The sequence below is a fragment of the Tauraco erythrolophus genome, chromosome 20 (assembly GCF_009769465.1).
Source record: "Tauraco erythrolophus isolate bTauEry1 chromosome 20, bTauEry1.pri, whole genome shotgun sequence".
Taxonomy (NCBI): Eukaryota; Metazoa; Chordata; class Aves; order Musophagiformes; family Musophagidae; genus Tauraco; species Tauraco erythrolophus.
In genome coordinates this window covers 1,053,973-1,069,641 of record NC_141484.1, presented here as the reverse complement: position 1 = coordinate 1,069,641, position 15,669 = coordinate 1,053,973, and the positions used below count along the sequence as shown (strand labels likewise).

Sequence of the window (15,669 nt, the reverse complement as noted above, 5' to 3'; positions counted from 1 at the left end):
GCTGAGCAGAACTGGGTTAGGACGGTGCAGATCCAAGCTCAGGGTTTTGCTTTGGTTATAACAGGCAAAAATCATTGTCTTTTTCGAAAGCTCTTGTGTCCGTGTCTAAAATAAAGAAAATGTCAATACACAGTAGGTCAGTCTCTGCTCAGCACAGGGCTGGGCCCCTAACGGATGGTGACACAACGCTGGTCTGTCTGCTCCAGCCTTCCCACCACTTCAGTTTATTTCTGCAATTGCCACGCTCATCCTGGAAGCTTCTACGTCCAGGGAAAGAAAAAGGGGAGGGGGAAGGAGAAAGAGCAAGAGAGGGAGGGAGACAAAGTGCTACAGGCTGCGAGGAGAAAACGCCTGAGCCTCCGAAGCAGCCCGGCAGGTCGTGTCATCCGAGGTCTGCTCCGAGCTCCACCGCCCACGGCTGGTCCTGTGCGAGGCGTTACGTAAGGAGCGATGGGAAACCCGAACGGCTCGGTTCTCTAAAGCCCTCGGAAAACAGTGAAAGGGAAGGGAGAAAGGCAGAGCGAGGGGCAGCCGCCAGGCTCCCCGTGGCTCTGATCCCCACCTCGCTCATGACGCAGTCCCGAAGAAAAACCCGACAACATTTTTTATACGAGCGTCACGAAGAAACAAACGCACGAGAGAACCGCGCCAGCGCGACGCGCGAGCGCTCGGCAGCCTTTGAAAAGAACAGAGGGGATTTCGACAAAGGCATCTCGGGCTCCGAGCTGGCGCTCAGAGCACCCGTCCTCCCCCCCGCCCCAGTTTGTTCGTCGCACTGGTTCAGCCGAGTGACACATCTGACACAGCTCCTGGTGGAAACCCCAGCGCCGAGGCCGTGGGATAATGGAAGGCAGCAGAGGTGGCAGGAGGAACAGCCGCTTGATTTCATGTAATGGACTAAACCACAAAAAATATCCATGAGATGCAAACAAAGAGCCGAGCACGGGGGACGGGGTGTTAATCTAAGCAGACAGCTCTGTAATTAGTCAGACTGATTCAAAGCCAGTTAAATGGACCTTGCAGCACAGATTTACGTTTACAAAATGATCCCTCTCTGCTAAGAATGTCAAAAATAAATTGCCTTTCTTTACTGACGACTTTGATTCTGTTTGCATATGCGTAACTCCCGTTCCATTTAACGGCAAACACCGTGCGCCGGCCCCGGGCGGCCCCAGCTGAGGTCCCGCAGCCGCTCGCCGGGGGCACGAGGGGCAGAGCCACGCTGGATGCCAGAATGAATGCTAATGGGTTTGCTGGTTCTTGTTCTGCCAGGCTTTGACACGGCTTCTTTCTAATCCCTGTAAAAATCACTGCGGTTGGACCCGCGCGGAACGAACCGCGCGGCTGAAACGTTCCGGACCGGGCTCGGATATCTGCTGCCCGTCACCGCGAGTCTCACCGCTCTGCAAACGCACACCCTGCACTCCGCTTCCAGGAGAGACACCGACAGTCCCATGAGAGCTACTCGGATGAAGAGAACATCTGAGCTTTTCAGTGTTTCAACAGAAACCGTAAGCAGCCCATTAGGAAAAAGTACGTTCCCTCAGAGCAGGCACTGCCCCTGGGCCAGGGCTGGCATAGCCAACGTGAAAGCAGCCCACCACGACCCTCTGCATCGAGCTTCCACTTCCAAACCCCACTCAGATCCTGTATTTTGCTACTACCCAAGTTACTATTTGTAAGTACTGCTGGTTGACCAGTTACTTCTGGTGATGTCTGTGCGTTTAAACACGGTGCCAAGTGAGAGAGAAGGAGGGTCCACCTGTCCCAGCACTCACTCTGCCGTTTGCTGTGGTTCACTGTCCGCCTGCATCCCTCGCTTTCCTCATCCCCACTGCAGTAACCTCCTGCTGCAAGTGTTACTCCGAGGTAGCTCTTCAGAATGGACCCTGTGACATGGCAAATAGTTTTCTGCCTCCAGCCCCTCCTGCTGGAAAAGACAACTGTTCTCCGGCATTTCATCATTCCCAGATTTATCTTGCTCCTTCTTTGATCATTCCTTAATATAATCTTTCGAGCGATGCTCTGTGTAGGACAAAGACTTTAATCATGCAGTTTGGATATGAATAATCAGCCTCAAGGTATGCAAAATCCTCATCTTAGTTCCTTCCCTTTTCTTGTCTTAACACTGAACTAAAAATTTCCAGGACACCAAGATTAATGACTGGTTGTGTGGAAAAAGCAGCAAAGCTCAGCTTCCCATCCAAACCCATGTCCCTGTTGACTAACCGAAACCTGCCTCTTGCCAGCTTGAGAACGCAGGGCAGAATAAACGTCTCCTCTGGCAAGAGCAGGAGAGTCTGGCCAAGGAACAGTCTGCCAGAAAACAGCACACCTGGACTGGAAGTACCTGCTGCGTTTGGGGGGGGGGCTCTACACGGGGGCATTTGGCCTCCAGTTAGCTGGAAGCTGTTTGTGAAGAGGCTCAAGAAGGAATGGAAAGGTTTTCCTCAAATTTATCAGAAGTAGTACATCCTATGATGCTGCAATGTCAGTAAAGTGGAGAAGTTGATCCAGGATAATCCCTTTAGCACCATGTTCCTAAAATCACAAGAGGGGAAGAAAGCCCTGAACACATCAGTGAACCAACCTAGGGAATGCAGAGCACAGAACACAATTAAACCGTGGTTGAAAATTCCTACTTTCATTATTGCAGACTAGATTTCTGCTTTGGTTTGATTCTACCCATGTGCCCACAGCCTCCTCTTTACTGCTCTGCCTGTCTCAGACGTTTGGCAGAGTCACTACTGCAGAGCCAAATCACCATGACTTCTTCCAAAAGACAGACATTAGAGCAAAACACTTCTGCAGTCCAGACAAGCCTGCCACGCAGCTGGACTCCTCTCTGAGTTACCCCACTCTTACTCACTGTATTTTATTGCACACTAAAACTTTACAGACAGAGGTTAATCCGAGCCTGGGCTGGCGGCACAGCTGAGGGTGGCTGGAGCTGATGGCATTTTAAAAACTCTCCTTGGGGAGCAGGAGAAAGCAGGCTGGAAGATGGAGATTCTTCAGCAGAACTGAAAGCAGCCCGGCTTTCAGCAGGCAAACGCTGAAGGTAATGGGATTCTGTGTGAGTTATGAATTTTAAACATTTCTATAAGCTCTGTCATTTCCAGCTGGATATGAGCTCTTCCGATTGAATAGGAATGAGGGAGGCTTTGGAGAACTGCTCGTTTCGTTTTCCTAGGTCTCCCTCACTCATCTCCAGATTCTTTTCCAACTGTGCTGTACAGCTCATGAGACATGCACAAGCCATCAAGCAGACACCAGTTTGCACCAGTGGAAATGAGGAAAACTCAAGTTCTAGCTTAAGACGAAGAGAAATTTCCTAACGTTCCTGTCATGCCTTAGAAGATCCAAGTTCATTTCCTAGAATCAAAAAAGCAAATGCATTCATCAAGTTTCTAATGAACACACGATTTTAAACTGCCACAGGGGCTCAGGAATTATGATCCCAGAATGTTTCAACTCAGGAGAGCCAAATCATCATTACTGCTTCCAGAAAACACAGAGTGGGGCACAATGTTCCTTCGGTCAAGGCAAGTCTACCACCCGGGAGGACTCCTCTCCGAGTTACACCACTCTCTCTTCACTGATTTTTGAAGGCTAGAAGAATATGGGCACATTTACTGATGACAAAGAAAATACAAAGACCTCCCCCAGCGTTTCTCTGCCGCGTGCTGCCTGCCCCCCTCCCTGGAAGGAGGCTGTTCCAAAAGCTACGTCCCCCTGCACGCTGTCTGCGTTATCACCCCCAGGGGGTTGGACTGTTCGAAAAGCTACAGCGAGTTTAAAGCAACGCTGTTGTAGCAGCAGGCACGACTGGGAAAGTCACTTGGAAAGCAACTGAGCTGAACTAGCTCACTATAAACATCCCATAAAAGAAATGCAAATAATCCATAACACAGGAAGGGACTGTCGGGTGGTGTCAAGCAGCTCGGTGCTGTCACTGCTGTTATCTGGGAGGAAATAATGGAGAGGGGATTGGAGGCAGCGGGATCAGACGTGGAACTTCTTGCACAAAAGCAGATTTCTAGGAAACACTCAGTCTTTTTGCTTGTAAGACACAGCCTGGGATTTCTTCTTTTTTATGTGCTATTTTAACAACGCACACCTAACCCTGCACAGGGCACAGCTGGGTAAGGCTTGCTCGGATGAGTAAGGCAGCAGAGCGGCTGGGCTGTAGGGAAACATAAGCCACATGGACACCAACCAGGGGAGGCAGTTAGTGCTCAGCTGCTGTCCATGGGATGGCGAGTCCTCGCTTCCATTCTCCAGCCACACAACTGCAGTGGATGTGAAATTCCTGCATATACCATGTGCTTGTGCTCACATTCCTAACAGGACTGCCGTCCGTTGCAGCGGAGCGTGCTGCTGGAGCCAACAGCTCTCATGTCCCGTCCCTCCATCAGAGCAGGAGGGACTCTGCTCTGCACCTAGCCCAACCAAACACAAGAGCACCATTCCTACTGCTGCGAGAAATTCTGCTGGAGTAAGATCTAGCAGGAGTTAGGATCCAAACTCCCCACAAAAGCTACTGCAAACACGTGAAGAAAGGCAACGCCAAAGGAAGGGTGGGAGAGCCTCTACTCACCTATCAGCGAATTCAGAGAGGAGTAAGAGCTGACTCGCCTCATCTTGTCAATAGTCTCGAAGGACAGGATGTACTCTTCGTTCTCGGGGCTGCCCAGGGTGCTGCTGGCACTGCTGCTGGTGCTGAGGTTCCCGGGGGAAAAGGCGACAGAGCTTCCAGCTGCCAAAAGGAGAGAGAGAGAGGGCAGATGCTGAAACAAGAACTGGTGAGAGAACAATTTTTACCCAGATTGACAGCTCTTTTCTAAATCCTGCAACACTCAGTGAAGGTGTAGGCAAATCTGCAATGAACACTGAATGTTTAAATACAGAGTAAGCATCAAGGGGTCGTAACGATCCCATTAAAAATCCATGTATGTTAGGGAGCTGGAAGGCATCTTTTTAGTCCCCAAACACTCAGAAAAATCAATACTAATGACCAGAAAATGGAAACTAATTATGAGGGGGTTTCTCAATTAAGCCTGGAGCTGGCTGTTGGATAATCTGGGCTGAAGTGTTAGTTTCAGCTCACGTTGTTTTGCACGTAGCACCTCCCAGCTCCCAGGAGATGGTGGTGGGAAGAAGAGGTAAAGAAAAACGAAAGAATTTTGAAATCTCTCTTACATTCTTCGTTCAGGCTCAGGTTCTGCAAGGACTTGTTCAGGTTCCTAGCTGTGGTAACTGCTCGGATGTTCCCGTACGAGCTGACGGACCGCAGCCTCGGTGTGCACGGACCATCTCGCACTGGTGTCAAACTCCCACCCTCTGCGGATGCAAAATTTAGCAATTATGGATTTAACCAAAGTGGTTGTAGCCTTTTGGTTATTTCCCAGCAAACATATAACTAAAATACTACCAACAGGAACAGAATTTAGTCGTTGCCTGTTAGGCTAAAACAGAATGAGGTGTGACAGAGGATGCTCTGTGCACACAATCAGCGAGGACCGTGTGTCTCTGCTGTTTGGGCTGTGATTTTGTTCCACCCAGTAAAGCCAGGTGAGCTGAGCCCTGCCAGTGCCTGCAGGCTGCCCCGAGAGGCACCATGATTCCTCGCTCCAGGTTGCTGCTGGGCCACTGCCCAGACATTGTGCCGGGACACGCTGCTACAGCAGACACCATTTAGTGGGCAGCGTTTGCAGCCTTCTGTCTGCTTCTGCTCGTTAAAAATCCGGTAAATGTTCTCATTCTAGAGAGTTATGAAATTCCTGTTTCCCTGACCACATTTCAGGCTTGGTTTCAACTCATATTTCACCCACAACCTGGATACTTATAATTTCCCAAACTTTCTGGTTTTGATTCCTGAATATACCCATGGTACCATGGCTTCAGAAAAACTGTTTTATTTCACTGCAGAGGTGGCTGCATTATGGTGGGGGGGCCAAAGCTTCCAGTGCATCCTACTTATAAATACTTCAGAATTCTTCTGGATAAGGAAAAGCACTGTATAAACTGCACGTAATGTTTATCTCCTGCAGTAAAAAGGAGAAATGTGGAGAAGTTTTTTTCCCCAATATGATTTAGTTATTCAGACAAGAGGGAGACTAAACTACTCATTGCAGAGACAGCACATGCTCTTGTCTCCAAGTTTTCGTTGCAACAGTCCCATTATCCTTCAAGATTTCCAACGCACTTAACATCTAAAGAAAATATGAGGATAGCAACAATTTCACTGGGGCCTTTCATTCCTCACATAAAGCAACAGCCACAACAAAAGGGACGGGACCACAGAGCAAAATTTTCTTCACTGCTTCTTGTCTGGTGCTTTGCAGCAGCAAAGACTGTGGTTGGTTCACTGTTCCGTGGGGAGGCTCCTCACTAGGTCAACGTGACACTGAAGTTTCAGGTATAATTTGAAGGGGGAAAAGCCTGGTAAGCCTGTGGTAAGCCTTGACAAATACCTGAACCCTGATCTGAAGGGAATCCCTTGGAATTTGACAGGGTGTTCAGTCTCTACAGCTTGCTGGTGAGCTGTAGCTGTGGGTTAGACTCAGAGGACGCACTTCTCCAACACAATATATCATGGTGCTAAACAGACCTTAGAGCTGCCCACCGTGTCACTCAACTTGTAGCAACGGTGCTGTGTGATAAATCACCACCAGCAAGAATTTCATTGTGTGGGCAAACTCCTCAAATAAAAGTTCCCAAGCGCTTTCGGGCTTTACGGTTCCTGCCCACACAAACACAACACACTACCCGTGGTGGCTGGAGAAGGGAGAGGGTAATTCTTCTCTTCTTCCATGAACTGCAAGGCGACGGTGCAGAAATTGCTCTCGTACTGAACGACCAGGTGACTCAGAGCCACCACCAGCTCCTATGGAAAGAGAAAAAAAACAGGGATTTCGTGGTTACGCAGGTCAGAAACAACGGACCAAAGGGAAACACAGACCAACACGGTCATTACTGTTGATGCTGTTGAGCGGCCATCCAGACTAATCATTTTCCCTTCACTTCACAGGGATGAACTGAAGAAAGCCGGAGCACTCTGTTTCAAATCTAATTCTTCACCAGTCTTTTACACCTGAACAGGCTCCCACTACTCTCTGACTCTGCCCAATATTGTCGAACTGGTGCAGTGTCACAACTGGCGACTCGCCCCAGCTCCCTCCGCTCCGTGCAGCAGCAGCCCACCCCTCGAGACGCGCGTTTCCTGCAGAGCAGCAGCGAGCTGTGCCAAGGTTCGGTGCCCTCGGCCCTCCGTGGCACAGCCAGACCCTGCCTGTGCTGCTCTCGCCCTACAGCCTGTCCTACATTTGCTCTGAGCTGAAGGAAACTGAATGTGACAAGAGGCCCCTGGGGACACGGCTCAGCTTTTCCGGGAAGAGCGCTGGTGTCTGAGTCCTGCGCTGAACCGCGCCGTCTCGCCCTGACCTGCAACGTCTGCAGCCAACATGAGAATGATGATCCCTACCTGCAGGAGATCATCAGCTCCTGCATTCTCACAGCTGCAACGGGGGAACCTGAATTGCCAGGGAGGGGTGGGAGGGCAGGGAAGGTGAAGTTCAGACCCTCGGTTAAGTGCCACTTGGAAACAGCAAACAGGGGAGGTGGAGAGGTGGCTCTGCTTGCTGTTCTCTGTTCAGGGGACTAATCTCCAAAAGAGAGATTTTGAATCTCTAAGAGCATATAGTTTGACATGCAGCTCTCTCTTGAATCAAACTGATTAAATGCTGGAATGAGACAATAAAAATGAATCCTCACAATGCTGGTGACAACTGCCAGGGCGTTGATGTTCCAGTTAAGTAAACAGGAGCATTAGGACACCAAGGTACACACATCAAAAACAACCCAGAACATCAAAAACTACTTAATGTACTACTGATGTACAACGGCACATCAGAAATTGTAATTCTCCAAAACCTGGAGAGTTACTTGGAAATAGTCTGTCATCTGTTCTTGCGGTTTCTAAAAGCAGTAAGATCTTTTACCGAGCAGAGCTCTCACGTTCTCTCGACAGCTCTCTTACTCCCTCTCCTCTGCCTCCCCTGGGACTGCCACATGCTCCATGTTTTTAGCAACACATTACTGTCTCATTTAAAACCTGAGGTCCTGTAATGTAAAATATGCAATCAAAACAGTGATCAACAGAAGAGCATTAGCAGCAGAGTAGCCCAGCAAGAATTCTCAGTGCTTTGTGCACCTGAAGAAGGCTTCAGTGTAATTGCTCTCCTTCCTTATCCTTATCTTCACATCCTCTTTAAATTAAAACAACAGGATATAGAAATTCCCATAAAACCCTGAGACTGTCACTCCTATTCCAGACATCTGCTTAGCAGAATACAGGAGCTAACCCAGAGGCCCACTTTTAAACAGCAGAAACACTTTGACTGAAGAACAATCTTGACAACACCTGGACACTATGACATACTACACGCCACTTGTGTCATTTCTGTCCGTAGGCTCCTTACACTGCAGAGTAAACGAGATGTTGTAATGCGTGCCCTGAAACGGGGCGAGTGGGTAAAGGGCATCCCAGAGCCGATGCGCGGCGCGGGGGCGCAGCGCTGAGCCTCAGCCCCCAGCGGGTCAGCGCTGCGGTGCCACTGCGGTGCCACTGCGGTGCCACTGCGGTGCCACGCGCGCGCGGCGCTTCCCAGCAGGGACTGAGCTTCAAAGACCTCGCCATGAAACGGACACTTCCGAAGGAGCCGAAGCCATTGAAAAGCCTGTTGAATAATGCACGCCCGATGAGACACGGCGCAGAGCTCGTCGGCACGAATCCACCAAACCTCCGCGCCGCCGGCCTTCCCGTACCTTCCGGACCATGGGGCTCCCATCGTTGATGAGCTGCGCCAACATCATGGCCACGTTGTGATCGATGGTGGTGGAGTGGTCGGTCCGTTCCGCCGAGTTGCCCACGAACGTTCCCAGTGCAAAGACTGCGGCGCAGCGAACCTGCGAGACACAAACATTCATTGCTATTCTCCTCGCTTCCAGCCCAAGGTTTGCCAGGGGGACTTTTTTTATCCCCACTAGTGGCATCTCTGGAAACCTGGACGACTGTGTCAGGTAAACAGAGAGGGCTGAATGGAAGCCCATGGAGAGTAAAAACCAAAACAGACTCAGCAAAGCACTGAGTTTAAGTATTCGCAAATGCAGGAGTATATTTAATTTCCCAGAATACCGGTGACCTTCCCATGGGTGATTTTTCCAGTTGACGTTGCCTAGAATATTAATTAACAGGAATAGAGGTGAGTCTAAAGAGATAATAATAAGAGTGCTGAACTACAGTCTTCGGATAAGGGCTTACAGAAAGTCAGGAAGGCAAAAGGTGACGGAGAAAAGAAAAGGAGAAAAGACAGCAGCTCAAATCAGGGTAAACTCTGCCAGATCACACAAAGAGCAGAGGGATCAGATGGCTCGGTCATCTCGCAGCTTGCCTTGGCAGAGACTGCCAACGGGGGGGCTGGAGCGTAACCAGCGACCGCAGGATGGGTCAGTCTGTGAGGACAGTCAGCCCAAAGGCACGCAAACACTGCTCAGAAAAGGGGAAAGATGGGGCAAGAGAAGGGAGGTGGAGGATGCAGGGCAGAAAGACTGAATGTAAAGGGGAACCTAATCTTCAATCGCCGCACGTCATCAGCGGCGTTCATCTCCAGGCTCACTCCTCCACGTGAGAAGGGATCTCTCCAGGGTCTCAGAGGCTCTGTCAATTACCAGCTCTGCGTCAGAACTGTTCCTCTCTCGGGGAGTTTGTCACAAAGGTAAAACAGGCTCAATCAGAGAGGCGTTTTCACACACACCCAGCGGAGAACAGCCTTCGTACTGGGACAAAAAGGCTAGAGGGTTTTTTGCAACACACAGTGAGTTTTGGGACCACGCTTCCAACAAGCTTCTGATATGCAAGTAAGCCAAAACCATGGTGATTCCTAACTCTGGCACTGAGATGCCAGGGCTTTCGGGCTGTAGGAACCCTCCCTGCATTTCTTTGGTTACTTCTCTTGCAGGGCTTCGAGGATTTGCATCACCTTGAAGAAACAGGAGCAAGATCGTTGAACCAGACACAACCATGAAGCTCTTGGAGGCGCTGGTTTTGGGTTTCTTTAGCCCTCTGCCAGAATTCTGACAATTCGACCCGTGTCCATTTAAACAGTTGGATTTTACCTCTGGGATTGGATCCGAGAGGAGACTGTAGAGCTTCTCGTGAGCGCTGTCTCTCACACCACACCACCTGGCTGAGTCAAAGTTCTGCCAAATACGTCCTAAACAAATGGCCACCCACTGACGCAGAAGAGGATGTGGGTCATTTAACTGCTCCAGGCAAATAGCAATCAGGTTTCCTTGAAGGCAAGCTTCCTAAAACACAAATCAATACAATTTATTTTGGATGACAGCTTCCCACCTCATCATCAAAGAAGCAGATTATTTCCGAAACAGACAGGAAATCAAGATAAAATAATTATTTCGGGGTTATATACCGATTTTGTTACAAAATACCATTCGGAAGCAGCACGAAGGGAAGGTCAACTACACGCTGCTACAGCTAGTTAAATAGCTGAGCGTTAGAAATGCTTCCTGTAATGCATAAAGCCTGTTCTTACCTCATTGGAAATATTCCCTGCACCTGTCAGAGCCCCAAGGTTACGGCTCACTCCATATACCCTTCCCAAGAACTTTATCACAGCCATCAAGCTTCCGCTCGACAGGAACCAGGCGCTTTCTTTAGCGGCGCATCAGCGCGCTGCCTGGAGCGGCAGCTGTGGCCTTGACCTCCACTTCCAGGTGCCAGGTACATAATGTGTTTGTCACACCTCCAGGTCAATTTTTCTTTTAATCCCCACAAAAATAACGTAAAGCAACCTTCTATTTCAGTTTTCCACCTCAGGGCTGTGCTTTAGTGCAAGCCAGGAGACTTTTGTCAAAGCCAAGGTATGATGCAGAGGCAGGAGAGAACGAAAGGGAGAAGGATTCGGGACTCACCTGTCCAGTGTTGTAGTTGTTAACAATCACAGCCAGGATAAAAGCCGTCATGGTCCTGTGTTCAGCCTTAAAACAACACACAACTGACTGTTATCTAGGAAACAGGCCAGAGAACGACTACAACCCACGCTGGCTGAAACACGAGATCATTCCCAGTGCAGTCTGTACCACGTTAAAACAACAAGAGAAGGGAAAGCAAGCTGGCATCCTCTTGTCGTGCAGCCCTGTCGCTCCTTACACCTGAGACACCCTCAGCTCCCATCACCAGGCTGCCAGCACGACCCTCCCAGCCAGCCCCCGCGCGCTGCTCCGGAGGAGGCACACAAACAACAAAAACCTACAAAACACCTTTGCAGAGGGAATTGCAAAAGTTGCCGCGCGATTAGGCTGCCTCCGCCCCCGGAGCCCCCCTCTCCCACCGTGATCTGCACTTATGGAACTTCAAATGGGTTCGTGCATTCTCGTTGGGTTTGTCCATCTCTACCACGCAGCCTGGCGGGAGCGTTTTTGACTCCCTCCGGCCGGGCAGTGGGTGTCACCGGGGGGGCGGCGGGAGGCAGCCCCGCGTGAGCACCCACTGCATCCAGACAGCCACAGATAAGCCAACACGAGCTGAGCACCCGCTGGAAGAGTCTGAATCAAGACAACTTGTCCTTACTGGCATATAAGGATCTGCCAAAACCGAAAGGAAATACTTGTGACCGTTGTCCTTCACGAGGTCAGCTTGGCACGACTGAAAAATGAGAGACAAAGGAAAAAAGCAATGAGTACAATAACACAAAAATATTTTTTCCTCCAATGATGAATGAATATTACACGTCTTAATCATTTTTCTCAAATCTTGTTTTCATTTGAGAAGTAAAACAAAGTGCAAGGCCTCCATCGGGGCCGCATCCAAACATCCCTGCGGGAGAAGGGCCCACAGGCAGGAGCGGTGTCCGAAGCGAGGAACCCTCTGCCACCCTCCAACACCACTGGAACAGCAGCTGAAGGTACGACCTCCTGCTTAGGAGAAGAGGTAAACTTGACATCTCTCTGTCCCACATTAAACCTTGACCAGTATTCGAGAGCCATCAAAGGCAAAACTAGAGGAGGAATCCCGTTAAATATATATTTATTTTTTTTTACATTTAACAAAATAAAAATTATGTAAGATTAGGTCTTCTACGAGCCCCTAGTCTAACTCTCCACCTGATATCCGACCCCATGCCACGGCAATTAGCTCACCAGAGATCAGGTTTGCTGATAATTGCTGCTCGCTGCCTCCCAGCTGCACAGCCAGGTATCTGCCCAACCAGTGTAAAATCCTGGTCGGAGCGGTAACGTTCCCCATACAGCAGAAAGTGCCCCGACCTCCCCTCTCCAAGGTCAGGACACTCATGTGCTACCATGAGTGCAGCTGCAGAGCCAGGGAAGTTTCTGTGACCCTTCTTCACTGCCCGCAGCAGCCCCGTCCCCGCGCTCACGGGAGGTGCGATCTGGCAGCACCGACAGCCCTTCCGGCTCCTTCGGTGCCCCGGAGCTGATTTCCTGGCCCAGCCCCAGCCAGGACGGCAGAGCAAGTGCCTTATGGATGCCCTGGCACCATCTGTCCCAAGGCAGCTCCTGCGACCGCCGCGCGATGAGCCTGGCACAGGTTCCCCTTGCGGCGACCCACATCGCCGAGCGATTACCGGTAAATCCGTCAGGGCGGGGGGCGGAGGAGGAATTACTCACCCTGTATATCCATTCTTTATTTTGTGTCCAAGCCCTGCCTCGGCAGGACTGGATTTTGACAAGAAGATTTCATCTCCACGCAGGAGACTGATGGCTGCGTTACCTGGCCAGGTGCTGACGCGTATCGAACCGGCGCGCAGCAGCACGCGGGAGCACGCTCTCCTGCTACACACGACCAAAAACTGCAGAGCAACCCCCTTGTCTTTAAAAGCCTGGGAGGGGAATCACACAGGTTTTCCCAGGGTAGTATCAGCAGCGAAACACATGGCATACAGCAGGTTTTTGCTAACGTACCAACTCAGGCTTCAGGCTGACATATTAGGGTCAAACCGAAAGAATAGATACTACGAAAGCGAAAATTTAAGAGAGGAAACACTGACTTGGCAACCAAATTCCCCCGTGGCCGCGGTTCTCTTGCACGCTTCGTGCCAGAGACAGGGTCATGTATTTTTTATCAGGCGTAGAAGGTGAAGGAGGGAACTAATTGTTGAAAGGAGAGGGGATGGCAAGGCAGAGATGCAAGAGAATATGTTATTGCTGAAGGGAGTGAAGATTTTGGTTTTGGCAGCCCAAAGAGCAGAGGGGATGGACTGGTGCCAGGCTGCCGCTACGAGAGGCTTTCCTGACTTCTGAGTAATGCTGCACAGAAAACAGGCTCCTTCTCCCCCCTTTTCATTCCAGTGTGATATTTTCTGTTCCTTACAAAACCCATCTCTCTGCTGTAACGTAGGCAGACAGACACCTCCAAAGAGAGGTGCCCATTGGCACCCTACGTCTGTTGTGCCGCTTCTCTTACCCAAATACCGGCAGCTGGAGGGAGGGAGCCGGCGCGCTCCGACCCGTCCTGCTGAGACCCCGCGAGCAATGCGGAAAGGCAGCACCAGTAACACCTCCTCCCCACGGAACGGGCAGCTACACTTGTGAACGATAACACAACATGACCAAAAAGCTGCAGGCTTGGTGTGAAAGTTGAGAACTCACACGAAATGGAAAGCTGCCCGTGCTGGGGAGGGACCAGAGCACCCAGCTCCTCCTCCTCCTTAACACAGCGCACGTGCTCTGAAACTTGTCCCCAAAAACCTCACGCGTTCCTGGAACGCAGCAGCACTGCCACAGCCCAGGGATGTCCCAGGTGACCACGCTGGCTGGTGAACCCCCCAGGTGGGCACCTCCAGCAGGTGACCCTCAGGGAACACTTAGCGAGAGGTAAGTGTACTATTTATGGCACTGCAAAGCTTTAAAAAGTGTGAGAAATGTTTGGTTTCTCTCTTCAGCCAGTCCTTTGGAGTGGCAAGATCTCTTCGTCGCTGTCCCACTGCAGCAGCAGTCACATCTGCAGCACTGCTTAACGGGCAGGTTTGCTGGGCTTGCTTAAATTCCTGATTATAATCCTGACTGTAGGTGGGAGGATTTTTTTTCCCCCCTTCGGAATTCAAGTATTCAAGGTTCAGAAGGTGCTGTTTACCAAACATTATCGACGTGGCACGTAGCAAATTCCTGACCTAAGCTGCATTTGTGAGTGTTGCAGCCATCTCCAGGCAGCAGCACACGACACTGCTCCTGCACCAGCCACCAGTCAGACACCCACAGCAGCTCCGAAGCACCACTGGCGGCTCTGCGGACGGACTGTCTAGAAACACTGCAGCAGGCTGCGGGCAGAGATGACTACAGTGCCCAGTGAACATCCTATGAAAAATCATCTGATCACCCATGGAATTTAAAACAGATTAATCTAAATATTCCAACATTATTAAAGGCACCTATATATCACACACGAACAATTCTGAGGTGCAATGCTTCTATAATACCGTTGATTTATCCTGTATTTTTTATGACCAGGCACAATTCTTCACAGCATGCCATGCTTACTGAAGGCATCACCTGAACGGACACACTACACCGCTGTCCCGTGTCACGACACCCTCCTTCTGCCTCCCTGTCCAGAGCGAGGGAGGAACCCGCTCAGAAATATCCTCTTTGCAGGATATTCTGCTCTCCAGGGCACCAGCAAGTCCTTACACATCTTGTTCTCACTCATACCCAAATGCAAAGAGCAAGGAGCAATCAGCTGCACTCCAGTGTCCCCCCCTGCCTTGGCACCCCGCTCCCAGTGCCATCCCGGAGAAAGCGATGCCGCACGTGGCACAACGTGCCCTCCGCAGCTCGGACACCACAAACTGCTGCATCACTGATCAGCTGGAAAACCAGAAGCCTGTCTCTTGTCCTGGAACGTGCAGATACTGGTCTCATGGTTTGTTTAGACAAATTTACCCCCTGCAAACGCAGAGGACGAGGGAACGGAGCAGGCTGTACCGCTCGAGAACGTGGAACCCACAACATGCGCGACGCTGGTTTCTGTGAAGCTTTGTTTGAAACTGAATTTGTTTCAGACATACATGGCCGAATCTTGCATCAGCAGAGGAGGGAAAGGACGTGTCCGTATCGATATTTAGCATATAACAAAGTATTCTTCTAGCTTCTGACATGGTGGCACGTTTGTTCCCTTTATGCCATGACACCTCGAGCCGCTGCCTGTGCCCTCCCTCGGCACCATTCACTGCCCTTTGCTGCTGAAGTTGCCCTCTCCTCCCTCCTCACCTGCACCACACTGCTTGTGGAGCTAGCGAAGTGAAACAGTGGAAAGGAATCCTAATATAAAATTTAAGAGTATTTTGCTGTTGTTTTGTTTTAAAGCACAGCCTACCAAAGGAGCGGGGCAGTAAAACAGAGCACGGGAGCAAATACTGATGGTGGCAGAAGAGAAAAAGGGGGAAAGAGCCCTCTCAGATCGGCTTCTCCGCCAGAGAGAGTGCAGGATGGCACGACATGCCCTGTAAATTATACATGAGCCTACTCTGAATCGTACCTGGGGCTGAAGCAGCAGCCAGGGAGAGCATGCATCAAAAATCAGCTTTTCAAGAGTAGCTTTAAGATGAATAGTTCTCATTTTCTTTGCTT

The 15,669-nt window shown here is 50.4% G+C and overlaps 1 protein-coding gene across 1 annotated transcript in view; it reads right to left on the bottom strand.

Annotated features, from left to right (window-relative positions):
• RPTOR (regulatory associated protein of MTOR complex 1) overlaps nucleotides 1-15,669 on the bottom strand; it is a 141,461-nt gene that overhangs the window by 41,559 nt on the left and 84,233 nt on the right. Inside the window, 7 exon segments of the mRNA XM_086623876.1 lie at nucleotides 4,601-4,759; nucleotides 5,203-5,343; nucleotides 6,772-6,889; nucleotides 8,830-8,970; nucleotides 10,180-10,371; nucleotides 10,996-11,061; nucleotides 11,654-11,728. Coding sequence (XP_086480002.1) covers nucleotides 4,601-4,759; nucleotides 5,203-5,343; nucleotides 6,772-6,889; nucleotides 8,830-8,970; nucleotides 10,180-10,371; nucleotides 10,996-11,061; nucleotides 11,654-11,728 — 892 coding nt within the window.